The sequence below is a fragment of the Pipra filicauda genome, unplaced genomic scaffold (genome assembly GCF_003945595.2).
Source record: "Pipra filicauda isolate LSUMZ 115617 unplaced genomic scaffold, ASM394559v2 scaffold80_size11013439_pilon, whole genome shotgun sequence".
NCBI classification, from domain to species: Eukaryota; Metazoa; Chordata; class Aves; order Passeriformes; family Pipridae; genus Pipra; species Pipra filicauda.
Genome location: NW_024104987.1, coordinates 7,235,974 through 7,262,584, shown reverse-complemented (window position 1 = coordinate 7,262,584; position 26,611 = coordinate 7,235,974). Strand labels below are relative to the sequence as shown.

The 26,611-nt window shown below is 53.3% G+C and overlaps 2 protein-coding genes across 12 annotated transcripts in view; one reads left to right on the top strand and one right to left on the bottom strand.

Annotated features, from left to right (window-relative positions):
* The first annotated feature begins 5,334 nt into the window (after positions 1-5,334).
* On the top strand, positions 5,335-17,097 carry UNC13D (unc-13 homolog D). The gene is made up of 31 exons (XM_027749791.2): positions 5,335-5,367; positions 5,635-5,742; positions 6,130-6,189; positions 6,400-6,466; positions 6,550-6,727; positions 6,855-6,899; positions 7,263-7,331; positions 7,530-7,599; positions 7,914-8,018; positions 8,319-8,411; positions 8,664-8,767; positions 8,998-9,115; positions 9,644-9,768; positions 10,036-10,126; positions 10,410-10,466; positions 10,553-10,650; positions 10,867-10,918; positions 11,197-11,327; positions 11,677-11,797; positions 12,362-12,505; positions 12,655-12,753; positions 13,166-13,372; positions 13,544-13,612; positions 13,809-13,888; positions 14,112-14,217; positions 14,291-14,362; positions 14,474-14,557; positions 14,833-14,953; positions 15,587-15,710; positions 16,057-16,262; positions 16,362-17,097. The coding sequence occupies exons 1-31, from the start codon at positions 5,335-5,337 to the stop codon at positions 16,481-16,483; spliced, it is 3,159 nt and encodes a 1,052-aa protein (XP_027605592.2). The 3' UTR covers positions 16,484-17,097.
* Positions 17,098-20,732: 3,635 nt separating this feature from the next.
* UNK (unk zinc finger) overlaps positions 20,733-26,611 on the bottom strand; it is a 44,179-nt gene continuing 38,300 nt past the window's right edge. For 8 of the 11 annotated variants that reach the window (XM_027749541.2, XM_027749539.2, XM_027749538.2 and 5 more), the window contains 3 exons: positions 24,542-24,723; positions 23,753-24,010; positions 20,733-23,398 (listed from right to left, as the gene is read on the bottom strand). In XM_027749541.2, coding sequence (XP_027605342.1) covers positions 23,240-23,398; positions 23,753-24,010; positions 24,542-24,723 — 599 coding nt within the window. In that variant the 3' untranslated portion in view covers positions 20,733-23,239. The remainder of the gene's footprint in view (positions 23,399-23,752; positions 24,011-24,541; positions 24,724-26,611) is intronic. The other 3 variants (XM_027749536.2, XM_039390179.1, XM_039390180.1) reach the window with 1 other exon arrangement.

The window sequence follows — 26,611 nt, the reverse complement described above, 5'->3', positions numbered from 1 at the left end:
GTAATTCAAGGTGCAAATATAATGAGATATGGGAGCTCAGTGATTTTTGTCACCGGTGTTTTGTGGAGCAGGTGGCTGCTGGTAAAATCCAGGGGGGAAAAAGGATATTTGCTGTTCTTGAAACCTGGTCACCAAACAAAACCTGATCTCCACTGGCACACACGGAAGCTCAAATCCACGTGAGCCCTGCACAGAGACCTTCTTAAGGACCGTGCTGGGCTCTGGTGGGAGAGCTGGCTGTGCCCAAGCATTTCCAGCAGGCATTGCAAACCAGTGCAGTGACCAGCTGGGGAACCAAAGCTGAACTTTTCCTCTCTAAAGCCTGCAAAGCTCCAGCCCAGCCACCAGCTCCTGGTTAGAGAATGACTGCCTGATGCTTACCAGTATTTATGTGCAGTGGATTTTATTTCTTCTGCGTCACAAGAAGGGAGGTGGATTTGAGGATTGACTAAACTCTTTAAGTCGTTCTCTCTGTGCTGCTTGAGGCAAGAGACATCTCTTTGACTTCTGCTATTTTTTGCTGGCAAGAAGCAGCAAAAGGTGTGAGCAGCTTGGAGATGTTGCATCCACATCCTGCCTTTATCTCTGTGGTTGCTCTTTGCTGGACCAGATTTTGCTTTTGCAATCAAAGCTAAGAGCAGAGATGACAGCAATTGTTTCCAAAGGCCATCGTGCACTTTATGTCTCTACTTCCCACTGACAACACTTTGCAGTGGAGCACTGATGTCCCAGATCATTAAACTGCATTTGTGTGTGTCATGGGAGTAGGAATAGGCTCCTCCACCACCTCCCCCTCCATCTGCCAGGGAGGAGATGCTTTTAAGCTGTTTGCCAAGGTGAAGCCAATGCTAGGCTGGATAAAGTCAAGGCTGAGGCTGGCAGGGCTGGGCAAGCACCTCTGAGCATCTGTGCCAGCAAAGGGGATGGGCATCCTCACTGGGTGTGGGCTGAGGAGGCAGCTCCAGTGCCAAACTGGGGAGTGCAGAAGGGATGCTGAAGCCCAGTTCCTCTGTACTGGGAAGGAGTGCCTGGGGACATATACCAGAGCCCTCCTGACATGGGAGAGAGCAGAACTGTAACGAGCAGCTTTTTCAGACCTTGGGAGATGAGGCTGAACAGTCTCAGGGATGGATTTCAGCTTTTCAGTGTCTCGCTGTATCTCTGGATTTTTATTCCACAGAATACCTTGGCATGCCCTTGCCCCTGGCAACCCACTGTGTGCGTGCTGTGCAGCCCCTCTTGGCCTCAGCCCTGTGCTGGCTGACCTGGACAAAGAAAATCTGACCACCCCCCCAGTGCCCACAGCCCTTTTTCCATCTCCTGGCCTCCCAGCTTCAGGGAACCCCTCTTGCCAATATACCCTGTTCTTACAGGTTTCCAGGGCAAAGAGAAGTTGTGTCTTTCCTAAAGCAGCTAAAACAGTGCAATCTGCCTTAATTAGAGGACTAGATGATTGCAAGGCTGAAAGGGACTGGCTGCCTGCCCCCGTCCTCTCACAGTGATGCTGCTACCAGCATCCTCCTGCAGCCCTGGTTGAAGCCAACGGGCTCAGTGCTGCTGGATTGTGATGCCTTCCACGGTAGTTAGGAGGACAAACTGTCCAGTGCAGTTTCCATGGTCATGGTTTCCTGTCTGGACTCAGCAGAAATCCCTGAAGGGCTACAAAGCACCACTGATCCCGACGTGGAGCCTCTGCCCTCTGTGTTGCATCAGAAGCATCTTGTTTATGGCTTCCAGGAGTGTCCATGGGCCAGAAACGGGAGGGCTGGGAAGACAAAACTCCCCTTAATGGAAGGTGCAGCATCAGCCGTGGTCACAGCCCTGCTGCACAGGGCCTGTGGCTCCTCAGCAGCCCCGGCAGTGACACCAAACCCCAGCAGTGACACTGAGCACAGGCTGGTGTCCCTGTCCTTCCCTGGGCTGTGGGTCTGACCGCTGAGCAGCAAATGCTTTTGCAGCTCAACAGCCCCTGGGAGCCCCAGCGAGGCTGCTCTTCCATGTGCCTGTAGGGTATGCCAGACATCCAGGAGCAAACCTGCTCTTCCCTTGGCCATCTCCTGGTGCCCACCCATGCCTTCCCCCATCTGCCACCCGTGCAGGCGTTCCGATAGGGATCTGCGTGGGGTGGGCGCCGCTGCCGGTCTGTGATAGGGAGATAGCCCGGGGAGCTGCAATCAGATAAAGTGTTTACAAGAATGAAAGCTGATGGTAAAGCACAAGTGTTTAACTTCTTTTCCTGCTGCTTTTTTTTTCTCGGTAACCAGCTCTGTCTGGACAGCCTTTTTGGGAAGAAGGCCACACGCCCTTTCCCAGTGCTGTCCCTGGCACGTGCACTCACTGCATCAGTTCTCAGCCCAGCCTTGTCCAACACGTTTGGCTGTCACAAGGATTTCCCACCCTGCAACTTTTGCATGAGGTTTTTAATCCCCTCCATCCTTTGGGGCTGAAGACACCTTCTGCTTTCTGCAGGGCCTCTGTTTGTGCTCACAGGGCATGACAGATCCCAAACACACATGTTGCCTCCACCAATCCTCCCCATCACCCCCATTCCCTGCTGGGCTTTGACACCTCAGGACTATTTCTGTCCACTTGCTCCCAATTCCTTACTCATAAATAACAGCAGAGATGGGGTGTGACACCTTTCTTTTGCCCCCATCCCATCTGTTCCACGAGGTCCCTGTCACCGAGGGGGTGCTGGGAGGCTGCTCTCGAAGGAGCCCTGTGTGCATTTCCGCTTGCAAAAATGGCCACGGCGAGATAAGGTCTGTGGTTTCCTTTGAGCAAGAGAGTGAGTGGGAGAGGCAGCAGCGTCAGGCAGAGTTGCAGCCACTCCCCTGCCGTGCTCAGCCTCCCCTGGAGATGGATCCTGCTGGCCAGACCCCCGTGGGGACCCTCCCCAGGGACGAGAGCCCCGAGGTAGGTGGCCTTGACCCCAGGGAGCTGGGGAGCGTGTTTGGGGTGCAATGGCCCCAGGAGGGGATCTGCACCCTGGGGTGCAGAGCTGGATGCTCAGGCTGTAAAAGGGGAATGAGAGAAAAGGGATGGAGTCCATGTCCCGGATGTGATGCTTTGCAAGGGCGACCGAGGTATGGGGGAACCAAACCCGTGTAAATGTGCACCCAAGGGTGTGTGCAGGGTTGGCTACAGCTCTGTGCTGGCACTGAGGGTCCCCTCTTAGCTCAGCTACAGCTTCCCAGCACCTCACAGCCCCTCTGGGCTCCCTCCTGCCAGCAGCTTCCCCAAAGCCCTGCCCTGGGCCAAGCCAACCAACTTCCTCTGCAGTGGACAGACAGATGGTGTCTGTTCTCACCAGTGCTGCTGGGAGCATGAGGGCCTGATCCCTTGTGCTGGATTCCTGGGATGACCCACCCCTCCTCAGGACTTGTCCTTCCTCCCAAATGCCCCCATCTCCATGGCCAGGCTGGCCTCCTGCACCACTGACATTGCTGCAGCTGCTGGGGCGGGGTGATGCTGGTGGCTGTATCTGGACCTGGATTTAAGCAACACTCCTGGATTTGAGCTGGGCTCTTGGCATGGGGATTAGCAGCAGTAAACACATCCTGGTGGCTCAGCTCAGCTTTAGCTTAGCCAGTCCCATGCACATATGGGCAAACACGGAGCAGATCCCGCAGACACTGTGCCTGATGGCAGAAGGGAGCAGCAGGGACCTGCCCCAAATCAGCAGCAATTCCTCCCCCTGCCTTACTCCTCATGCTACCCCACTCCTGGGCAAGGAGCAGATGCTTGTGGCTTGCTGATAAGTGACAGCAGCAGAGGAATGAAGTCCTTTCTCTCTCCCCTCTGCACTCATGACCTTGCTATGGGGCAGCACTGCCCACGGTGATGCTGAAGGATTCGGGATGGGGCCATACCCCCCATGCCATGGTGAAGGCAGAACAGTGCCAGCAGCAGTGAAAGGTGGATGGTCCCTGGTCAGGGGCAGGTAAGAGCAGGCTGGGATCCTCCTGCATGCAATGGGTCCCCCTTTTCCAGGGGCCTTTCCCAGGGGCCACCACAGCCCCCAGCACCCACCAGCAGGTGAAAGAAGGTATGAGGAGGCAGATGGGAGAGAAGTAGCTCAAGGGTTAAATTTGTCAAGGATGGAAGAGTTGAATTTAGTCCAGATGGCTGGGGGATTATGCCAGCCCTAGATTTGCCATAAGCAAATGTTAATGTTTCCAGCTCAGGGTTGGGTTTTTTCTGTCAGGGGTATCCTAAGGTCACTTTGGGGCCTGGGCTGACCCACAGATAGGGCTCGTACATCCATTCATGCAGCCCTGCCAGCCCTGGCTGAGCGGGCACAGGAACTTTGCTTGACACAGAAAGGCCCAAATGCATTTCAAAAATTTCCATTATATTTTCTGGCATCACCCCCTTGTACTCCCAGAGGCTCCAGCTCTGGGATCCATAACAGATGACACAGGAGCACCGGTCCCCTTCCTTAGGTGGCATCACCCAGCTCATGGCAGTGGCAAAGTCACTGTCACCTGGCCAGGCTCTGCAGCAGGAATGAGTTTCTGGGCTGTGGTGGTGTCTGAATCCAGGCCGTGGTGAGAGAAGCAGATGCAGGACAAGCTCAGCCTTGGGGAGGGAAGAGAGGTGAGGAATGGGCTGAGAGCTGGTTTTCTAGGGAAAAGGTGGTTGGCAGAAGTGGTTTGATCTCCCTGCTGGACCCACACAGAGCTGGGATGAGTGGGAGGTGACATTTTAGGTGGGGAATGGCAGGGGCTGCGTTGGGCAGCAGGACCCACCTGGCCAGTCATGGGGTGAGTGCCATGGGAGTCAGGCAGTGCCTCATCACATGGCTCTTTTAATTTAATTCCCATTTGGAAAGGCAGTGCTGTTGCTGGTCATCCTTCAAGTGGGGAACGTAGCAATGCATCAAATCCCAGTTTTTTTGGAATCTCCTTGCCCAACCTGCAGCTCCTTGCTGTCCTTTGGCCATCTGCCCTCTCCCTCAGCTGCTTTGCTTTCCAGCCTGGCCCTGCTGGAGCAAGCAGCAATGTGGGGTGAGAGGAGGGTAGTTGGCCTTTAAAACCTCCTGAGGGTCACCCCAAATGGCTGTTGCCATCCTTGCTGCCCCCTCCTCAATTAACAGGGATTGGGGGTGACATCCCACTGCTGCCCTGCTGGGGGTGACAGACAAAGTGGTCCCTTGGCTGAGGGGTGCCTGTGGGGTGTCACAGCACCCTTTGGGGCATCCCACCCTTATGGACAGTGTATGATCCCACCCCATCCTGGCTGCCCTGCCCTGTCCGACCACGATTTCCTCCCCAAACCACGTTGTACCACAAGACCTTACAGGAAACCTCTCTGCTTCTCTTTTCTCTCTAGATGGATCTGTCCCACCGGTTCTCCAAGGCAGAGGTATGAGCGAGGCCCCACCACAATCTCCCTTGGTGGCACTGAAGGGGGGGGCAGTGCTGCTGGGGCTTGGGGACATGGCTCAGCTCCTGGAGTTCCTCCTCAGGGACAGGCAGTGGTGGGTGAGCAGGGCTTGATTCAGGGGGGCGGCAGGGACCAGTGGGAGCTTCGGGAAGTGTGAGGGGGACACCCCACTGATCCTGGGGGACACATGGAGCAAGTTCCCACTAGCCTGGTCCCATGTGAGGTGTCAGCACTGTCCCCCCACAGCTGGACCGGCTCTATGAGGAGGTTCTTTACACCATCCGGCACCGCCTGGGCAAGCCCGAGCCCCACCAGGTTGCAGACTCCCAGGAGCTCTACTCCTACGTGCAAAAGGTGGGTCCCCTCCTGATGGGGTCCCCCAAACCTGTCCCCTGACGTGTCCATCCTCCCAGCTGAAGGGGATGGTGGGGGTCACTCAGAGGGAGTTTTTAACGAGCATCTTAAAAGATGTAGCAGCAGGATCCAGCTGGAGGGCTGGGACAGCCTGTGGCCGGGAAATGTTAGCCCTAGGGAGAAATGTTTATCTTAGGCATGGGATGGTGGGAAGAAGGCTCTCCCTCAAGAGCTTTCAGCTGGTCCCCAGCCCTCCTGCTGGGCTCTTTGCTCCTCTCCTCTCCCCTCGAGCTGCAGCTGGCTCCCAGGGAGTGGAGGGAAGCCCCTGGCTGCTCTCCAGCCGTGTTAAGAGGGCAGCATCCATTACCAGCCCTGATATCCACACAGGCTTTCGGCATGGATGCGAAGGAGCACAGTGTCATCATGCAGCAGGTCATGGAACTGGAGGTATGGCCTCTCCCCAGTATGCTGCTGGGGGGAATACTGGGGTGGTGTTGGGGGGCTGCAGTGCCTCCTGGCCCCTGTGCTCGGGATTTGGGGTGCCCTGGGGTTGTCACTGCCGGGGTAGAAGTTGATGGTGTGGTTCTGATCGAGCCCCATCCTTCCTCACAGGGTTGGTGACCCCACACGTCAATAGTTATTTTTTCATTCTTCCAGAGCCCAATTTATTGCCTGAAAGCAACTGTGAAGGAAGCCAAGGGGATTTTGGGCAAAGATGTCAGCGGTAAGTGGGGTTGGGTGGGTGTCCCGTGGGAAAAGGGGCAGCTGCTGCTCCCGACTGGGACTTGCACGGCTCTGCCCTCACAGGCTTCAGCGACCCATACTGCCTGCTGGGCATCGAGGCCAAGAGCCAGGAGCCAGCCCACCCTGACCACAGGAAGAGGATGAAGGCTGTGGTCAAAGACCTCATCCCTGAAGACCAGATCCATCGCACACAAGTCATAAGCCAGACCCTCAGCCCGGTGTGGGACGAGACGTTTATCCTGTAATCCAACACCCCTTGGCTTTGCTGCTGGGGGGCTGGATGGGGTGGCCAGGGCTCTTGGGGGTGGATGAGGGGCTTCACCACTTTCATGTCACTCGAGTAACAGCATCCTGCCGGTGCCTTGCAGGGAGTTTGAAGATGTGGAGACAGCCAGCTTCCACCTGGACATGTGGTGAGTGGCAGCATCCCTGGCCAGTGACCCCAAGAGCCTGCCCTGAGGGATTCCTGCCTCCTAGGAGGGTCCCTGAGGTGGTCCTCCAACCTACACCCTTTAAAAAGCCCCAGAAACCAGCTGGGAACCCCTCTTCCCATGACTTTCTGCTGCAGCAGTGCTCGGTGCAGGATGTGACCTGCACGAGCAGAGAGAGCCCAGGTAGGGCCAATCCTGAGCCCAGGTTCTATTTATGGAAAGAAGCCACATGCTTGCAGATTTTGGCTGCTTTTAGGGGTGGCATCTGTCCTGACACTTCCCCCCTCCTGTACCTTCCCTCCTCTGCCATCACTTCTCCCTGAATTTCCCCCTTTCCCCTGGCAGGGACTCGGACGTGGTGGAGTCGATGCGGCACAAGCTGGGGGAGCTGACGGACCTCCACGGCCTCAAACGGTTGGTGCTGGTGAGGCCCCAAGGCTGCTGAGGGAAGAGGGCTTGGAAAATGCTTGTTTGTCTGCTGGATTTTAAAAATCACCTTTGGAAGGAGGGAGGGAGGGCAACAGGTCTGTGCCACCCTTCATTCCCTTCAGCCGTGGCTGGGTCACAGCTGCAGGACACCTTCTGACCCCCTCCTTTGTCTGTGCCTTTCAGGATCTTTAAAGATGCTCGAAAAGACAAAGGGCAGGATGATTTCCTGGGAAATGTGGTCCTTCGCCTAAAGGTGAGTGCCAGGGTGCACCATCCTCTTCTCCAGGCACCAGTTAAACCTCTAGGGGTCCAGGCAGGACCCCAGCACTGTGATAGCACCCAGCACAACCAGGATCCTGGCTCAGAGCCACAGACTCCTGCCAGGTCATTCGCTGTGGTGGCAGGTGCCACAGTCACTACGACACACTCAGTCATTGTACATCCTGTATTTTTAATCAAATACAGTCTTTCTGTCCCATGAATGCAGATCAGGATTCCCTGGTCCCTGAGTGGGATCCTTCCCCCAGGAAGGCTGCTTGAAGCTCATCCTTGTCTCTGTGCCTCCAGGACCTGCACTGCTGGAATGACCAGTGGTACCAGCTGGAGCCACGGACCGAGACGTATCCCAACCGGGGAGACTGTCACCTGCAGTTCCTACTGACCCACAAGAAGGTGGGAGAGGGTGGGGAAAGGCTTCCCTTCTCAATACCTTGGCAGGATAGGAAGTTTCCCATCCCTTGGGGCTTATCTTGGGGTCAAAGATCCCTGCCCCAGGACCAGAGGTGCCAGCACCAGGGTTTGCATGTGCTGGGCCCTTCCCTGAGCTCTGTGCCAGCACGGGGACCCTGCTCCTGGTGCACCTGCACCCCTTGGCTCTCCAGCTCCATGCTTTTTGACTCTTATGTCCCCACTCTGACTGTGTCCCTGCATATTCAGGCAGGTGATGGTTATTTCTGCCTTGTCTCTTCACAGAGGGCCACCACGAGCAGCCGGACACAGCCGAGCTACACCGTCCATCGCCACCTCCTGCAGCAGCTGGTGTCCTATGAGATCCTTCAGCACCAGGTACTGGTGCTGTATCAGTGCCAGTAGCAGCCCTCCAGCATCTGGGCTGGGTGAGGGCTTCCCTTGGAGCCCATTGCCCCTGACACATCGTGCAGTGTGACGAGAACGAGGGTCAGGATGATCCCTGCCCCTGCCTGGCATCCTTATGGGACACACACTCCTCCCATGGTCCTGCAAATACACCCCACCTGCCCCCCTCCCTGCTCATCCTGTGTTGCTCCAGGACATATCACCTCTTTTCCATCCTCACAGGCCGGGAGCATCTCCTGGGATGGGGAGCTGAGCAGCCACGCCAGCACCGTGCTGTACCTGCACGCCACACAGAAGGATCTCTCCGACTTCCACCAGGTCATGGCGTAAGTACTCCGCACTCAGGGAGTCTGCTGGGGGGTTAAGGGCCCCAATGCCTTCCCTGGAACTGTCTGACCACAGCTGGTGTCCCCCATGAGCTCAGTGTGGTGGGTATTGCCCCCTGCACCCAGGAGACCTGGGTCCTGCCCCTGTGACTGTGGGTGGGGGAGCCCCACGCTGACCCCTGCGTGCCCCCAGACTCTGGGGGCTCATCCCAGCCCTCCCTCCTCCCCAGGAAGTGGCTGGCATACAGCAAACTCTACCAGAGCCTTGAGTTCAACAGCAACTGCCTCCTGCACCAGATCACCAGCATCGAGTACCAGTGGGCACAGGAGCGCCTCAGGCCAGAGCAGGTGAGGGGGCTCTGGCACAGCTGGTGGGCAGAGATCAGGGAAAGATGCCTCATGCATCCAACCCTGAGCCTCTCCTCCCAGCTCCCAGGGCTATGTCACTCCCGGTGTTCCAGGAAGGGCACAGGGATGCTGGGGCAGCTGGAGGACATTTCCCGGTGGTTTGTTCCCCTCCTCTCCGTGGAGAAGCTGTTCCCCTTTGTGCAAGCTTCCCCTCCTCCCTCCCTGCCATCAAGTCACAACACCCTGCAAAACTTAAATATGACCCAGTTCCTACTTTTCCCTGCCTGTTTTCCCAGAGCATCCCTGCGCCCTGCTGAGACCCTGAATTGTTCATGCATAGCAATAAGATTTAAGAACAAAGCTCAGTTCAGCCCCTCCAGGGAGAAGCTAATCGAGGCATCAAGGGGTTTTCCCATCCCTGGAGCCGGCTGGAAAGGAATGGGAACCACCAGCTCCCTCCACGGTGGTGCCGTGGTCCTGCAGGCATCTGCCTGTCACTGAGGGGGACGTTTCTTTTCTTCTCCCCAGAAAGCAGAGCTGGCCGAGTCCTTCCAGTCCTTGCTGACCTACGGGGTCTCCCTCATCCGGAGGTACCGCATCATTTTCCCCCTCTCTGTCCCGAGGTCCAAGGAGAGGCTCCAGTCCCTGCTCCGGTGAGTCAGGCACCGGTGCCAGCTGAGTGTGGGGTTGTAGGACTTTGCCACTGTGATGGACAAGCCCATGAGCTTGAGCAAAAACCTTTGTGAGCCCTGACTCCTTCTAGGCTGCTGTAACACTTGTCCTGTCCTGTCCCTCATCCTGTGCTGCCTGTGGGGGATGTTGTTGGGAGGGGAAGGTCTGTTTGGGTAGGGTCTCTGGGGAGAGAGGTGGTTGTTTCTGGTGGCTGGTGCTGGGTTTCACTTGAGGTTCTCTCTTTGCAGGGTCCTGGTCCAGATGTGCAAAACAAAAGCTTTCCATGAGTTGTGCACGCTCAGCCCTGACCTGCCCCAGATGATCTCCACGGCACTGAAGGTACCAGGGGTCTCACCCACCCCAGACCCAGTGAGGTGGGACCCTCTGGGTCTCCCTTCCCTTATGTCCCCCGCCCAATGCCCACACCTCAGCAAATCCACATGGACCACCACGGTGGGGGAAATACCCACCCCTCTTCAAACTGGTGGTCCCAGCCTGTGGTTCCCACCACATGGAGCTGGGTCCTGACCCCACCCAGGGGACAGGGAGAGTGAAGGGAGTGACAGAGCTGTCTTTGCTCCTCCTGCTTCCTTGACACTCCATCAGGACTCCTCTCTTGCAGTCAGGCACGACAGAATGGTTTCACATGCAGAAGGAGCACCTCAAGCCCATAGTGAAGGTCAGTTCCCATCTCTGCCTCCCTGACATGATAAAGTCACCTCAAAATGTCTGAGCATCCAAAACAAGCTGTTCCTTCCTTTGCAGAGCATGGAGGAGAATGGAAAAGCCTTGTCCAGACTCCTCCTGGAGGTGATAGAAGATCTCCAGCAGTGCCACAAAATCTGGAATAAATTCTTCATTAAGTAGGTTCCAAGCGACAGGGCACTTTGATGCCTCATTCCTTGGCCCTTGGGCCCCACAGGTAGCATCTGTGGTCCCACCTCTACCCTTCAGACCTGTATTGTCCTTGCCCTCAGGACAAGGGCGTGGTCTGGGAGGGTTTGCTGGGCTGGGTTTGCTGGGCTGGGTTTGCTGGGCTGGGGCTGGCAGGCTCCTGATGCCCCATTTCTCTCTTGCAGCACCTTCAAGTTGCATATCTTCTCCATTGCCTACCTGGAGCTGGAGAGCCTGGTGAGCAAGCCTGGGCTGCTCTGCACTCATGGGACTAAGGTCTAAAGGCAGTCCAATATTTTGGCCACTCTTCAGGCAGTAACAGATTGTAGCAAGACAGGGAAAATCCCCATCTCTCTGTGCATGCCCATAAGTGCCCTATGGTCTGCTTACTTCACCCAGTGAATCTCCTGAAATGCCACCAAAAAGGAAGAGGAATCCCCTGAGCCGACCCTCACCCTGTGAGTCCAGAAGGAGCATTCCCAGCTGGACCCTCTCTGACAGTTCCCTCTTCCCAGGTTGCGGAACATGTCCAGGAGCAACTGCACGAGGTCGACAGCAGCATGTCCAAGCCCACAGCTGAGAGCCTTTTCCAGCTCTACATGAACCTGCAGGAGCTCTATCGGATGAAGGACTTCCTCCCGAGGAGGTATCCAACCCAGAGAGAGGAGAGACGCCAAAGGGAGGGATCGAGCAGTTGAGAGGAACCCCAAATCCTTCCCATTCACCTACACCACCAGTTAGACACCAGGCAGACCAGGCTGTTGGTGTCTGGTGTTGATGGGAGCATCACCAGAGGGGTTTCAGGCTCATCTCTGGGTGGGTTGATGGAGACCTCAACTTCCAGACAAGGGGAGGTTTCTCTTTATCACAGTTGCTGCAGTGCTGCCTCCACCTCGGGGCAGTTGCTTGTGTGTGAGGGATGATGTGAGAGCAGGAGGGGTGACAGCCCCATGCCATTGCTGTGCAGTTGGAGAAGCTGGTGCCTTCATCCACAGGGATGGACCTCTGGCTCTGAGCAATTTCCACCAGTGGTTCAAGGAAGCTGTGCCCCAGTGGCTACAAAAGGCCTACAACACTGCACTGGAGAGGGCTCAGAGAGCTGTCCAGATGGACCAGGTAATGTGGGGAAGAAAAGATCTCCCTCTTCCCTGTGGGGACACTCCAGCTTTCCTCCATTCCTTGCCCCTGTGCCTGGCTCATAGCACTGAGACCACCACGTAGGTGTCTCTCGCAGCCCAGCAGCAGGTTCCTCACTCAAATGCATAACAAAGGATGTGGTTTCCTGGACCAGCTGATCCCACCCTGGCCCCACACTGTGTCCCTGTGCCCCTTCCCTCGCTGCTCTCTGGCAGCCCCTGTGAGCTGAGGAGCCTTCATTTGGGCCATGCCATGAGCATCCCCTTTGCTTCCAACCTCTAGGAAGAGGGAAGGGAAGGCAGCCATGGGCCCACAGGCTTCTCTCTCCTCTTCACTGGGGTCCAGCAACACTGGGTTGGAGTATGGGAAGCAGGGAGCTGCTCCACCCATCTTCATGTCCTCCTCTCTCCAAAGTGGCTGTGTGATGACACAGGGATATATGAGGCTGATGATGGGCCAGAGAGCCACAAAGCAGAGGAGCAGCTCTGCTCTCTGGGCTGGCATCTTTCTGTACAAGTTGCATTTGCTTTCTCTGCCCCTCAGCTGAAGCCCTTTGGGGAGCACAACAAGCACAGCACCTCCACTGTTGACCTGTCCACCTGCTACGCCCAGATCGTGAAGACCTGGCAGCAGCTCAACTGGCCGGACCCCGAGGAAGCCTTCATGATCATGGTGAAGCTCGTGGAGGTTTGTACACCTGGGCATCAGCACCCAGAGTTTCCTCTCCTGCTCTTGGAGATGTGTGTCCATGCACAGGGCTTCTGTCCCACCCCTGACCCCGTGGTGGTCCCGGTGCTGCCTGGTTCAATCCCGTTGGCTTCTTCTCTATCCTGCAGGATATGTGCAAAATCTCCCTGATGTACTGCCGGCTCATCAAGGAGAGGGCTGAGGCTCTGTCCCTGAGTGAGCAGAATGAGGGCGAAGCAGCCAACAGGGTTGGTATGGGGGCACTACTCTGGGATAGGCAGGATTTGGCCGCGGTTTCTGGGCAAGGGGGGAGACAAGCCGCTGACAACCCAGCTGATATCTCCAGTTTGGGATTCATAGGGATCAGTGGGCCCCCAATGGCCATAGTCCTGGAAAATCAGGAGGGAAATGGTGTGAATAGGGAGAGAGGAATGGAGATGAGGACATGGATAAGGGTGGGGATGGGAATGAACATGGGGACAGTAGCAGAGATGGGACTGGGAATGAGGAAGGGGATGAAGATGGGGTAGTGCTGGGGATGGGGATAAGGATGGGGATGGAGATGGGGATGGAGATGGGGATGGAGATAGTGTTGTAACTGGGGATGAGGGATGCACCAGGGGCTGTGGGACACCCTGAAGGAGACCCACCTTCCCCCAGCTCTGCATCGTGGTGAACAACATCAAGCAGCTGCGGGTGCTGATCCTGAGGCTCCCGACGCAGCTGGACTGGGCGCAGCTGGAGCAGCGCACGGGGGCCGTCATCGACCGGCAGCAGATCCAGCACACGCTGCACCACCAGCTCGACAGCACCGTGTCCTGCCTGGACCACGAGGTCCGGGACGTGGTGCAGGCCCTGGCCACCAAGGTGACCACCAGCCACTGACCCCCCCTGGCCCTCGCCTGGCCCAGAGCAGCTTCACCCAAGGCGTCCTGGAGCCCATAATGCTCCTGGGACGGAGACAACGTGGACCTGGGTGTGGGGAGGCTGGTGCAGAGGGCGAAGTCTTAAGTGCCTTCCTGTGTTTCTCCCTGGCAGCTGGAAAAGGGCATTGCCAGACATATCCAGGAGCTCTCATCTTCCAATAATACCAAGGAGCCTGAGGATGTAAGTACCTGATTCAGCCCCTTCTGGACCATCTTTTTCAGGGCCATCCATAATGCTTTGCTTGATCCTGTGTTAGCAGCAGGACCAGACCAGGCACAGCCTGCTCATGTCCTGTGGGAAGGAGCCCCTTTGGGATCCTCCTCTGCTGGATACGATCCCTCGTGCCCTCCCCAACACCCCTCTCCTCTCTCTGCAGTCCATCATCCCACTCATGAAGTTCCTGGAGTCGGAACTGCAGTATCTCAACGAGCATCTGGTCCAGGAGAACTTCAAAAGGTGACCAGGGCACTGGGGATGGCAGAGGCCACCAGTGTCACTGTCCCTCAGGCAGGAGTGTCACCCCAGCTCCGTGGGGCACAGGGACATCCTGCTTCGGGTTGCTCAGCCCAGCAGGATGAGTCACTTCCCTCTGGGGCTTTGCAAAGCCCCTGAGCTGAGGACCATCCCTTCAACCCACCTGCTGGACCTTGCTCACAGCCTTCCTCCCTCGCCCCTGCAGCCTCCTCACTCTCCTCTGGCACCACACCCTGTCCGTGCTCTCGGCAGCAGCAGCACCGCAGGTCCCCTCAGCCCAGCACTGCAAGAGGCTGCACTGTGCCCTGAAGGTACCCAGGGAGAACGGGGGGTCCCTGGCATGGATGGGGTTTGGTCGGTGGCTGACAGGATCCTTCTCCCCAGAGCCTGGAGCTGTGCTTCTACGGCGAGGGCTGCGGGCTGCCGCTGGAGATCCTGCACACTGCAGCCTTCCAGGTACGGAGGGGTGGGGATGGGGGGCTCCAATAAGAGTTCCCTTGGGAGGAAGGAACACCAGGCTGTGGACCTGTCCGTGTGCCTGACCATGACCTCTCACACTCCCCACAGTCGCTGGAGACCCACCTGGCCCTCTGCTCCGCCAGCAGCCGCAAACTCATCCAGAAATACTTCAGCAACAGGATCAAGCAGCAGGTAGCAGTCTGGATGGTGCTCCCAGCCCCTTCCCACATCCCACCTTGCATTCATGAGGCTGCCCAGCACAGCCTGCCTGTGGAAACGTGGAATTTCCCCTCACTGTTTGGGCTGGTTTTGCCCCAGTGGTGGCAATTGAGCCAGAGGGGGCTCAATTGCACTCCAGAGGATTCCATCACCTCCTGGGTACCCGAAAATTTCTGCTCAGGCCCCATGGATGCCTTCCCTGGGTGTGCTGAAGGGCAGCACCCTTATTCTTGTACCCCACTGCTCAGCTGGACACGAGCTCGGAGAAGTTTGGGGCCGTGACGATCAAGGCTCTGTACCGCCCTTCGGAGCAGAAACTCCGCGTGGAAGTGCTCAACGCTGCCAACCTCATCCCACTGGACTCCAACGGTGGGTGTGGGTGGGCTGGGGGGCCCCACCAAACCAGGACCCTCCTGTGGGTGGGCTGGGGGGCCCCACTGCCCCGGGGACCCCCTGTCCGCAGTCCCCTGGGTAGGAGAGATACTGGCAGTGCTTGGAGTAACTCTCTTGATTTGCTTTCGCATCCAAGGAGTGGATTTGGGGAAGAGGGAGGGTTATTGTGCTGATCCGGGGTGGTCTGGGGTGTGGCAGGCAGGACCAGGCAGGACACTGTTCCCACACCCCACTGCCTTCACCTTGAGGCACAAGGCAGCAGCCAGGGCAGGTGGCTTTTCTTCGTTGTGCAACCCAGTTGCAGACAAAAAGAATGATGCCAGGGTGACGAGGGACATTCTCCCGGGCTGGCTGTCGTTCGGGGAGCTCTCCAGGAGAGGTCACTCCTCCTGCAGCCACCTGTGGCCGATGGACGTGTGGGCAGGGTTAGGGATGTTCCTGCGTCTTCCCAGGAGCATGGGCTGGGCTGGGGGTTGTGGTGAGGGTGCCCTGACCCCCTTTCCCCCCGCCCCCAGCCACCCCAGTGTGTCCAAGTCACCCCATCCGGGTTCATCCCCCTGTGCCGGGGCAGAGGGGTTGTGGGCAGGGCTGATGTTTGCACCCCACCAGGCTCCAGCGACCCCTTTGTCCAGCTCACCCTGGAGCCCCGGCACGAGTTCCCCGAGGTGGTGGCCCGGACCACCCAGTGCAAGAGGAACGAGCTGCACCCCCTCTTCGACGAAGCCTTTGACTTGTACGTAGGGGCTGACACCCACCGGCCCCCCGGTCCCTGCAGCCCCTCAGGCTTCAGTCGAGCCCCTGCCATGGGGCTGCTGCTCCAGGAACTGGGTCCTGTCTGGGGATTTCACCCCCTGCACCCCAGTGGGGGCTCAGCCGGGGGGTCCCACGGTGGGAGCTGGGCTGGGGGTGACCACAAACACCTGGGTGCTGTTGGTGGGTGCAAGGCTGGGCTGGGGCCCTGTGCTTTGAGGTGCTGGGATCAGTGGAGGGGGGGGTGGCTTCCCAGGGAGCACGGAAGGTTGCGTTTCGGGATGGAGGGGATGGGATGTGATGAGCACCAGCATCCCGTTCCCTTGCAGCTTGATCCCCCCGGAGAAGTGCCGGCAGGAGGGGGCCTGTCTGCTGCTGACCGTGTTCGACTATGACACGCTGGGGTCCAATGACCTGGAGGGTGAAGCCTTCTTCCCCCTCTGCCACCTGCCCGGCCTCAATGATGATGAGGACGAGGCTGACATGGGACGGGTGCCCCAGACCCGCCTCCCCCTCACTCACCCCAAACCCACTGGTGAGTAAGTGGTGCCCTGCCAAGCCACTGCTGGCCCTGTGGCATGAGGAGGGGGCTGTGGTGAGCATCTCCCACCATCATTCCCCTCTTCTCTGGCAGGGGACGAGATCCTCCGGCTGCTGGAGTCCAGGAAAGGGGACAAAGAGGCTCAGGCCTTTGTTAAGCTCCGTAAGCAACGAGCCAAGCAGTCCAAGGAGACACAGTCCAAGGAGGCAGAGTGAGGGAGGCAGAAGAAGAGGGTCCTGAAATGGTCTGGCCAGTGGATCCCAGGAGATTTGTGGTGCTGGAGCAAGAGCCATCCGCAGGGATTAGGGGGGACAGAGAGGACCTCTGTGCCCCCCCTCACCCATCTCACCCCCACCTTCGGGAAGCAACACTCCCGTGAGCCTGGGGAGGGTGGGCACATGGATTTCAGGGGATTTCTTCGCCTGCCTGGACTAGGAACACTACACGAGGGACATGAAAGACTGTGACTGTCCCTGCCTGTTCCTCAGGAGCTTGTCACTGCCTGTGCCACATCTCCTGGCCCAGTCCCCAAACCTCCTGCCTGCAACAGGCATCAGGGCAATGCAAACACATCCAAGTTGATTCAGTCTGACTGCAACCATGTCCAAAGCTGCCTTCATTTTATTTCTTTTTTTTTACCGTTTTAAATCTTTTTCCCCCTCTTTTTCTTGTGGATAAGCCTCTTATTTTAAATGAAAAGCCACAAAGCTGATGCGTGGGTTGAGTCTGTGCAGTGGCCCTGTGCTGGGGGCAGCTGTGGCAGCAGCACGGCAGGGTGGGACAAGGCATTTGGGATGTGGTGGGAGCTGCTGAAATGTGTATAGCTCTTGTGTCTGGTTTGTTTTGTTTTGGTTTTTTTTTTTTTTTTACCACCAATTGTATCCACCTGCTGGAGCTGAGGGAGCCTGGGCAGCAATAAAGAACATGGCAGTGCTGGCAGCCAAACCAGGAGGCACTTGGGGCTGCTGGAGGCCAGACACAGGGGGCAGGTCCCCAGTGTCACCTCCAACCTCTGCCAGGGATCTGGGTCCCTCTGGAAGCGCTGGGAAGCTCTGCAGGGTGCCTCCATGTGGGATGGCCCAGTGTGACAGCAAATATGCCTGGCAGGACAGGTCGTTGTAACTATTTGCTGGGGGTTTTTTGGTGTTTGTTTTAGCTGCAATAAGTACTAATTACACACCTGGAGCTCCCTCTATCCCCACCCTGCAAGGGGGTGGGTGGCTGTGTTTGAGCTGCAGAGGGTCCCTGGGAGCTGCCCAGGGTATTAAAAGCATCACCCTCACGGGTGCCTGAGCAGCAGCTGCTCCCTCGGTGGGCAGAGCAGCCGCTGGGTCAGTTCAGGTCAAATCCTGGATGCGGGGGTGGGAAAAAAAAAAGCTCCTTTGGTATCTGTGTGACAGACAGAGCCCACAGCAGGAGGGATTAAGGCTCCCAAGGAAGCCATTTGCTGGCTTAGATCACTCGTTTCAGTGCAGAGAAATAATATTCCAGAGACAGGTCTGGGATTGCAGAGAATCTGTCCCGAGGGGGGTCATTTCAGCCGGATTCAGCACCCCAAGCCTGAGCTCTGCAGCTCATTTGGAGTTGGCACCTGTTAACAACCAACCTCATGCTTTATTACAAGGCTTAACTCTACGAGGCTGTAGGTCTGAACGTGTTTTTAGCTTATTTTTTAGCTCTTTGTTTAAAAATCACTATGCTCTAACTCGCCCTGGGCTGCCACCACCCAGGTGTGTCCCGGTGAGCAGGTGCCACGGGCTGACCTCTGTTTTGAGGTTGTTTGCACTGTATTATTATTCAAGGTGTTTCAGCTTAATTTTTCGCTCAACTCCAGGCAGTTGGGTGGGTCTTCTCCCACCCCTGAAGAAATTGTATCTTTTTTTCAGAGAAGCACTAATAAACCTTCACCAATCAGGGCGTCACTAACCACATGGACCAGAGAACAGCCCAAGCATGAGAAAATATGGCTTGAAGCACAAAAAAACAGCTCCTGCTAAATGCAAGACTGAGGAGGAGGAAGAAATCATCATCCTCATCCTGGTGAAGAACCTGACACAGACAGATTGCTGGAACACAAGAGGGAAGGGGACTGGCACTCACATTTACTGATTTTTATTGTGTTACTAATAGTCTCTAATATAAACTGGGTGATTCAGATTATTGTTGCTATTGGACTGATGGGAAGTGGTTGACACATCTTTGAAGCACTAATTAGACCCAAACTAAAAGGTAATTCCTGGATCCATAGGTAAGGCATGTTCTTTTTGGTGCCAACACATGAAACTCTTGTTTGTATTTGCTGCGCAGGCACGGAGGTACTGGCTCACCTCTGCCCAGCCTGGCTCTTCCAGGACAGAAATCCACATCCAGTTCAAGAATCTGGGTGATAAAACTACTCTTTTTTTGTGGTTTTGCCATTTCAGGGGTCTCTGACCAACCTACCTGCACCCCACCGACATTCCCCCTTTTCCACAGCACCTCGATGAGAAAGGCGAAAGGTAACCCCCTGAAAAAGGGGCTTGATCCAGAAGGGAGCTCAGGGAGAAATTAACTCTTGGTTGTGTGAAAGGGAAAAGGCAAAACTGGCCATGGATCTGCTGCTTCGAGGGCTCCACAGCCCAGACTTCCCCACCCTCCCCAGATCCACCTGGGCAGGCACGCGCACACACACGCACACACCGCTTTGGTTTATAATTTCTTTTTTTCTTAGCAAAAAAATAAAAATTTATTGTCCTCTAAAAAAAAAAAAAAAAAAAAAAAAAAAAAAAAAAAAAAAAGAAAAAAAAAATCCATCCTGCCCTTGGAAACTGTGACACAGATTGAGTTCTTTCCAGCCCCACATGCAAAATTCACTCTGCCAAGAAAAGAGTCTAAACCAGGTTTCCGACAGCCAAAACACATATTTACAGAGTACGAGAGAACGACAGCTGAAATCACAGTTCTATACATGGAATCAACAACACGTTTTACACCACTGATCACCATTCTGCCAACTTCTACACGGACTAGGGGCGCTTCTGCCCAGTGCCCTTCCTCCTGGGGAAAGCAGGGAAGGGACTGGGCAAGAATTGCCACCAGAAATACTGCAGTGTGTATTATTATTATTTTTTTTAAAACGTATACTGTATTTATTTTGTTTTAACATTGGAAGCTACGGAGTGGGGAAGCCCCAGAAATCTCTCCGATGCAGTCACTACTTTGCAGGAATATTTCACCTTTAAAATACTAGGTTTTACATCAGTAACATCTATTTTGCTGTTGGCCATCACTCCAAGGATTATTACAACTCTGGAGGAAAACACTGGTAATATTCTTCCTTCTCAGATGGGGGAAAAGGAGGAAGAGAGGAGGTTTGGAGGCTGGTGGAACAGCAATGGATGACTGAGTCCATTCAGTGTTATGGGCTTCCTCCCAGGGTAAGGAATTCTCTTCATTGTCTCAGCTGCACAAGCCTTGCAAGTGGCTCAGGTTCAGCTTCAGAGATGTACAGAAAGTGTAAAACCCTTCAGCAGGGGATCAGCTGCACTGACCCCCCCAGGGGTGGGGACCTGCTTAAGGAAATGTGCTCCAGCTCCGAGACCTTTCCCAGGTCCCTCCTGTGTCACCGGGTCTTTGCCACTGCTGGCACATGGCTACAGCATCTAAGGCTGGAGATGAGCTAAAAGTGCTCCTGTTAGCCCGAAATGATAAAATCCTTCAGCTCCTGGCTCTCATCTACAGCTCCAGCCTTGCTTTTTGCTCTCCATCTACCCAGCATAGTGTTGTCCTAAGCCAGCTGCTTCTAGACTGGTTTTCCATAATAATGTAAAAATTTATTGACCTTTAGGATACTGTGGTTTCACAACACAACCACAACTCCCTTCCCCCCAGCTCTTAATTCAGAAGTGCCTGACCTGCACCATTAGTCACAGAGGTTCAACACTTCTGAAGCTCCCAAAAATCGGGGGAGGAAAATGTCATTATCCAATAAGGAGTCTGTGTGAGGAGGCAGGACCCAGCCGTGGTCAGGGCTGGGCTGCTCCTCAGGGAGCCTCGTGGACCCAAACTTCGTTTTGAAGCCCCCTCAGTTCTGACGTGTTACTGTGTGTCCTGTAAAGGGAGTTCCTGCTTCAGAAGGAAGCCTGACAGTACGTGACAGGGGCTGCACTTATTAGCACCAGGTTTATTTCAGCTCTTTTCACACCATACAGAAGCTGATCACAGACTCTTAAGCCTTAACTGCAGTGCTGTGATTATGGTTTGTCCTTCCTGCCTAGGGCAGGCAGCAAAAACTGCTGAGTGGGTCAGGAATGCTGCCCCTTCCCCCTGCTCTCACCTCATTTGGTTTGGAAATTGTCATAAAAGTGGCCCCCCAGAACATTCACAAAATATGCAAAGATGAAGTTCTCTTTTCCATCTGATGCTTAAGAAAATAAATTCACATTTCAGATATTCCTTTTTCTTTTTTTTTTTAAAGCAGCAAACAAATTAATAAAAACCTAAATTTAGGAAGTGTTGCTTCAAGAACCAGAGGAAAGTGAGAAACAGTCTATGTGCTTGTGCAAAGAGAGTGTTAAGAGGTTGGGGTGGGGGCAAGGGAAGGGTCGAGTGCTAATTCCTTCAGGCTGTTCTGCCATGAGTGCAGTGTGGCAATGGAAAGTCAAAATTTAAGGGCCACAAACAGGTGAAATTTTGAATTCTTTGGTCCTTCAGTATAAATTTTAAAACAGAGAAACTGTTTTACTCAAAAGGGAAAAACATATTTTCTCTGGCCTGGAATTTTCCTTGTACCCCCTCCCTGCCTAAGCAAATGCACCCCATGGAAACTGGGGGCAAACAGCTCTTCCCCCTCAACCCCCCAGCCCTGCATCGCCCCGTGACTGGAATTCCCAGGGACACAGCCCCGAGGTGCCACCAGGGGACAAATTCCAGCTGAAGGGACAAGTGAAGAGCCCCTGTGGGAATTGTTGCAGTCACAGGGCTGGTGCTGGACAGATCTGAAAACAGAGGGTTGGCCAAAGGCAGCATCACCCTGAGCAGCCCCCGGGGAGGCAGAGGAGCAGAAAAACCCCCACGCTCATAAAAAGTGTTACAAACCATAGCCAAAACGGGCTGATCAGCTCTGCTGCTTATAAATATTAAAGTCCTGATTCAAGAGTTTATTTCCTATGATTTAAGTTAGTTACAAAAAAAACTTTTTAGTAAATTTTTTATCTTAATTGGGCTTTTTTCCTCCTCCCCCCCCACTTTTAAATTTTTTTTTTTATTTTTTATTTTTTCCTAAAAAAAAGAGAAATGTTCACGTATTTTAATAAAAGGTCTTTCCTTAAGATCAGACCAAGGCAGATGTGCTGCCCCATGGCACAGACATTCAAAGGCTATAACCAAACAACATAGCCACAATAGTCACTCAACAGTGTCTCTCCATTAAAAAAAATTTAAAAAAAAATGATGCTAGTTACAATAAAATACACATGGAAAAAAAAAGCATTTTTACCAAAAAACCCAAAAACAAGTTAATGGGAAAACATAAAAAAGAACTACACAGAGCTGCACTTAAGAGATCATCTGGGAATGCATATTAACCCCTTCCATGGAGAGGAAAGGTGGAATTACGGAAGCAAACCTAATTATGTGTTTGTATTAAATATGAAGCTTTCTGAGAGGCTCTGGTAAAAATTCAGTTTTCCTACAATAGTGGGCTGCTGGAGGTTCCAGTGCTTTTCCAGGTCAGGGAGGGGCAGCACGGGAGCATCCCTGTGCAAAATAAAAATGTTTAGTCCAACTGAGTGGCCTTTTGGTTGAGATCCCAGCAGGTTACTGCAATCCACCTGATGTGAAAATCCAACGGACACACTGGTAAGGAAAAAAAATCACAGGAAAGCTCAGCTGCTGGACAGGGAAAGGTGGTGGCATTTCCCCGTCCTGCTGGACTTTCTGTCACCACACACACCTCTAACACGAGGCTTTCTGGAGCCAGCAGTCCACAAACCAACCTTGAGCTGCTGACACAGGCAACATCAACTCTGTTTAACAAAACTCAGCCTACCTGGAATTGTTTCATGCACTTCAGCAGTGACTACAAATCAGGTCCCTGTGGCTAAAACAAAACTGATCTGGTCTGAAACAGTAAAAAACCTCCAGACAGCCACCAGACAAAGGGGTGCCTGGAGAGAACTAACCTCTGCATCCAAATTTCCTTCATAAAGGGCTTTAGCTGACCCAAGGGCAATACTTTTAAGGCTGCTCAGACCTGGAACATGTTGGCTGTATCAGCAATGAACACCAGTCACTGAATTTTGGGGCTTGGCTTGCTCTAGGTCCAATAGAATTATTTTTTTTTCCCTCTTTTCTTCTTTTCATACAAATATACAAAGAGCGTAAAAAAATTTAAAAAGTGAACTTTGCTGCTTAAATGACAGACAAAGTTCCTGCACATTCAGAGATGGGCAACGTGAGGCCCACCAGGCAGAGCTTCCATCAGGGAGGACGGCTTTAACCAAGCTGGGTCAGTGAAAGAGCGGGGGACCGAAGGCATGAACAAGTCATTTCAATCCACCTCGATCCTCCCCGTGATCTCAACTCTTCCTCTGGAAAGCACATGGAAGCCCCTCTTGCCCACTCTAAGTCCTTCTGGAAATAGTCAAAAATTTGTTATCACCTAAATAGAAAAGAGGAGAAACACAGACTCTTTGCAAACGGCCCTTTGATCTGTATTAAAAACAGCTCTCAAAGTTCATCAAGAGTTAGAATTAGTGGGGCACGGGTGAGGGGCAGTTTAGATACGGGATGTAAAATATTAAAAAGTGCTCTGCAACTAATTTTTTGTTTCATGTGCGTATGTGCCTGCGTGTGCATATCCCTACACATGCACAAACACGCACATACACACACATATATACATATATATATATACACATACATATATATGTACGTATGTATAAAGTTAAAAAGTTCTATACGATATGATTAGAACAAGTGTCCTTGGAAGGTCACGACTGGAGAGAGTGGGGCCTGTTGGGATGGCAGATGGGGCACTCGCCCCCCTCCTCGGCGCAGGTTTCACACAGCACTGCGTGTTGGCACGGTAACACCACCCGGTTCTCCTTCTGACACTTAAGGCATTTCACTGACTGCATCTGAAATACCGCCTGCAAGAGAGGGGGACAGGGCACAGCGTCAGCAAAGGGGGCTGCACGGTTTGGGGGACAGCAGGGAAGGACTTGCAGCTGCCCATCTCCCGAAGCAAAAGCGAAGAAGCACGGCACAGCACGATGCCTTTTAGGAGGTTTGGGGTCAGCAGAGCAGCTTTGATTGACTCGAACTCTGTACATCAGGCATAAAGGTGGAGGCATTTTCCTGCAAGCTGGCTAAAACTCACTGTGGTTACATAACCTGGAAGTGCTCTGAAGGGCTCCTGATTTCTGGCTACATTAAAGAAAAGGGGAAAAGCTGAGATCTGTAGGAGCACAGGGAGCAGAGCCCCGCAAACCCCTGGCACTCACCTTGTCGACCTTCTCCAGGTTTGCCCGCAGCTGTTTCTGAAGGGTGTAAAGCGACGAGAGCGAGAGCGTCTCCAGGTCAGAGAAGGAGCGCAGGAATTGTGGGTCCTGGCCTGTGTGGATCCTCTCCAGCTCCTCCTGCAGTTTCTTCACTTGCAGCTCCAAGGCTTCCCTCTGCTCCCGGGCCAGTTCACATTCCATGTTAGCTGTGTTGGCGCGATCATTTGCTTCCTCTGCCTCCTTTTTCCAAGCATCACAAGCCTACGAGTTCCAACAAAGAGGGTAAAAGAAGCACCCTGAAAACTCAGTCTCCCAAGAGAATTCCAGGCAAAAGAATCCACTTCCATACTCTTCTCACCAGTTCTGTCCAATCTGCCCTGGTCCCAAATTCTGAAACATGTCTGGAGCTTTGCTTCAAGGCTCTGCTCATTCCAGACATCCCATCTGGTTGGGCTGTGGTTCTACACATCTGGCTCACACTGTTCAGTGGATGAACTTTGCATGCTGGCAAATTACCATGGATCAAAGTCAACTGGCAGGTCTGAGACACTGTCAAGTGCCTCAGTGCATCTGTTATGACACCTGGCCTTGCACTGCCAGCACCTGAACCACATCAGGCACGGTGATTCAGCCCCCCTTTCCAAGGGATGGGAAAGAAGAAGAACGCTGAAGAGAACCTGTAAAACCTACAGCTCTATCCATCACCTCAGTGTCTGGAGGACTCCTGTTGAAAGGCTGACACCCTCCTACTCTATACTCCCTAATCCCTGTTCCCAGGAGTTGCCCAAGTACCTGTTTGGCTTGTTTCCAAGACTCTTCCCACTGCTTTATTGTGCCGTTGGCCTCATCCAGTTCTTGTCGTAGCCGTGCCAGCTCCGCAGCACCTGGACCTGACAGAAATGCAGGTGAGGTACTGGGCGAAAAACTCCCCGAAGCAAAGTGTTCCCATATGCTGCTGTTCATCCCATTTAAACCTGTTTCACAGGGAAATAGAGAGGGTTATGTCACAGGTGCTGGCAATTTCCCCATTTCCTCCCTACCCCTGTGAAATCCAGGATTCAAAAACATGTCAACAGGATAAAAAGTTCATCTTAAGAATCAGTTTCATCCCCAGGACCCCGGAGTCCATCACAGAGGAACTTTATAGGGAAATTTCACACCATTAAGCCTCATCTTTAGTGGAGGACCCACGATACTGAGTGGAGGCAACTCTTGAATCAGACTGCTTTTAGAAGCATCGATTTTACAGCAGAGCTGACGATCAGCTGGAATCCCCCTTCTCACAGGAGAACCCCTGACCTGCTACTACATTCCCACTTTTCCATGCAGCACAGCCACCACAGTTGGTTCACACAGCCCAGGTGGTGCTTCCTCTCACACTGCACCCTAAGAAACTTCTGCTTTTGGCTCCTCAGTCTGGGGCTTAGAAAAGGAGTCTCACTTGCAAACAGTGGCATGAAAATGCTCCAAGTCATCACTGTTTCCACGTGCAAAAAACAGAACTAACTGGAAAATCCTGTTTATAAAAAGGTAGAGAGACAACAGTATCTACATCAGCTTCATCCTCAGCAGAGTTCTAGCACAGAGCTAGTGAACAGCATCAGAGAAGACTGACTAACCACCTCCCTATTTTAGCTTGTTCAAATAAATGCCCTTTTCAGGAAGAAACTCAAGGTTTAGGAGACAAAGCAGTGGGAAAACAGGAGTAGACAAAACTAGCCATTTTTCCACTGAGTCCAATGTTTGTACTCTTTTAATAACAAAAATGTTTTCACTTAAATGAATTACCCACACCTTGTACTCAGGGGAGAACTAGTAGGAAAAGGTAATATTGAGACAGAGTGTGGACTCTTACCCACACAGTTTGCTCCAGTCTGATGTGGGAATCATTTTCATGCTACGGTGCTCACCACTGGCTGTGAACATTCCTAAATTAAGTTGCAAGTGATAATTCTGATCTTAGAGCAGCTGAACTGTGTCTGCAAGTAAGCCCTGGAGCCAACGGCCTCTCACCAAGCTCTAACCCACCACCACCGACTTCCCATTTAGTACCAGCCAAGACACAAATAGTTACAAAAATGCAGTTGAAAAATAGTAACTTGTCTTCACCAAGGGTTCAAGGCACATTAACAACTCATTTAGCAGAGCAGCAAAGGATCTTTGCTGGCTCAGGCCACTTACCAGAGATCATTTCAGCTGCTCTGAAGGGTGCTCAGTCGAAAGCAAGAAGTTTTAATGGAACCCCGACTCACATTCTGTTTTTTAAACTTCAGTTTTCTTGAATGGGAATCTAGCACTAAATGGGATGCTGGCAAGCCACAAATTCTGCCATAATGCTGATCAAGCTGATCTTGCAATTTGTTTTTACTCTCTCTTTCCACCTGCTGTTCTCATTTCACATCTGAAGTCTCAAGCCTCTTTGGTCAGGAATGCCTTCTCTGTGCATTTTGCATCAGCACAGTGGAAACCAGCCCAGGACTAGGTATTTTTCACTCAATTGCAATACAAAAAAAATAATAACTCCACACTCTACACGTTACTTATGTGCATTCAGTAATTTACATGGAACAGACAGATTCCAGATTGCCAACTGCTAGGTAACTATTTATATATCTTCTCAAAACCTCACCAACCGGTATTTCAGGAAAATATCTAACCTTTTTCTTATAAATAAATTATTAAAATGCATTTGTGAATCTCCTGCATTTTTTTTTGGCTTTTCATTTGCATAAATACATAGTCAAGATAAAATATAACTCTTATTTCTTCTGAAATTAAAAACAGGCCTTATCAGCAATTTTTCTTTTCCTTACTAAAACGGGGACAAACAGCCAGCCTCAACCCTAATTAATAGCTGAGATG

Coding starts and splice junctions, on each gene's coding strand:
- UNC13D (XM_027749791.2), top strand. CDS start 5,335: ATGGATCTGTCCCACCGGTTCTCCAAGGCAGAG. Junction 10,127..10,409: donor TGATCTCCACGGCACTGAAG/GTACCAGGGGTC, acceptor CCTCTCTTGCAG/TCAGGCACGACAGAATGGTT. Junction 14,363..14,473: donor TGCACACTGCAGCCTTCCAG/GTACGGAGGGGT, acceptor CACTCCCCACAG/TCGCTGGAGACCCACCTGGC.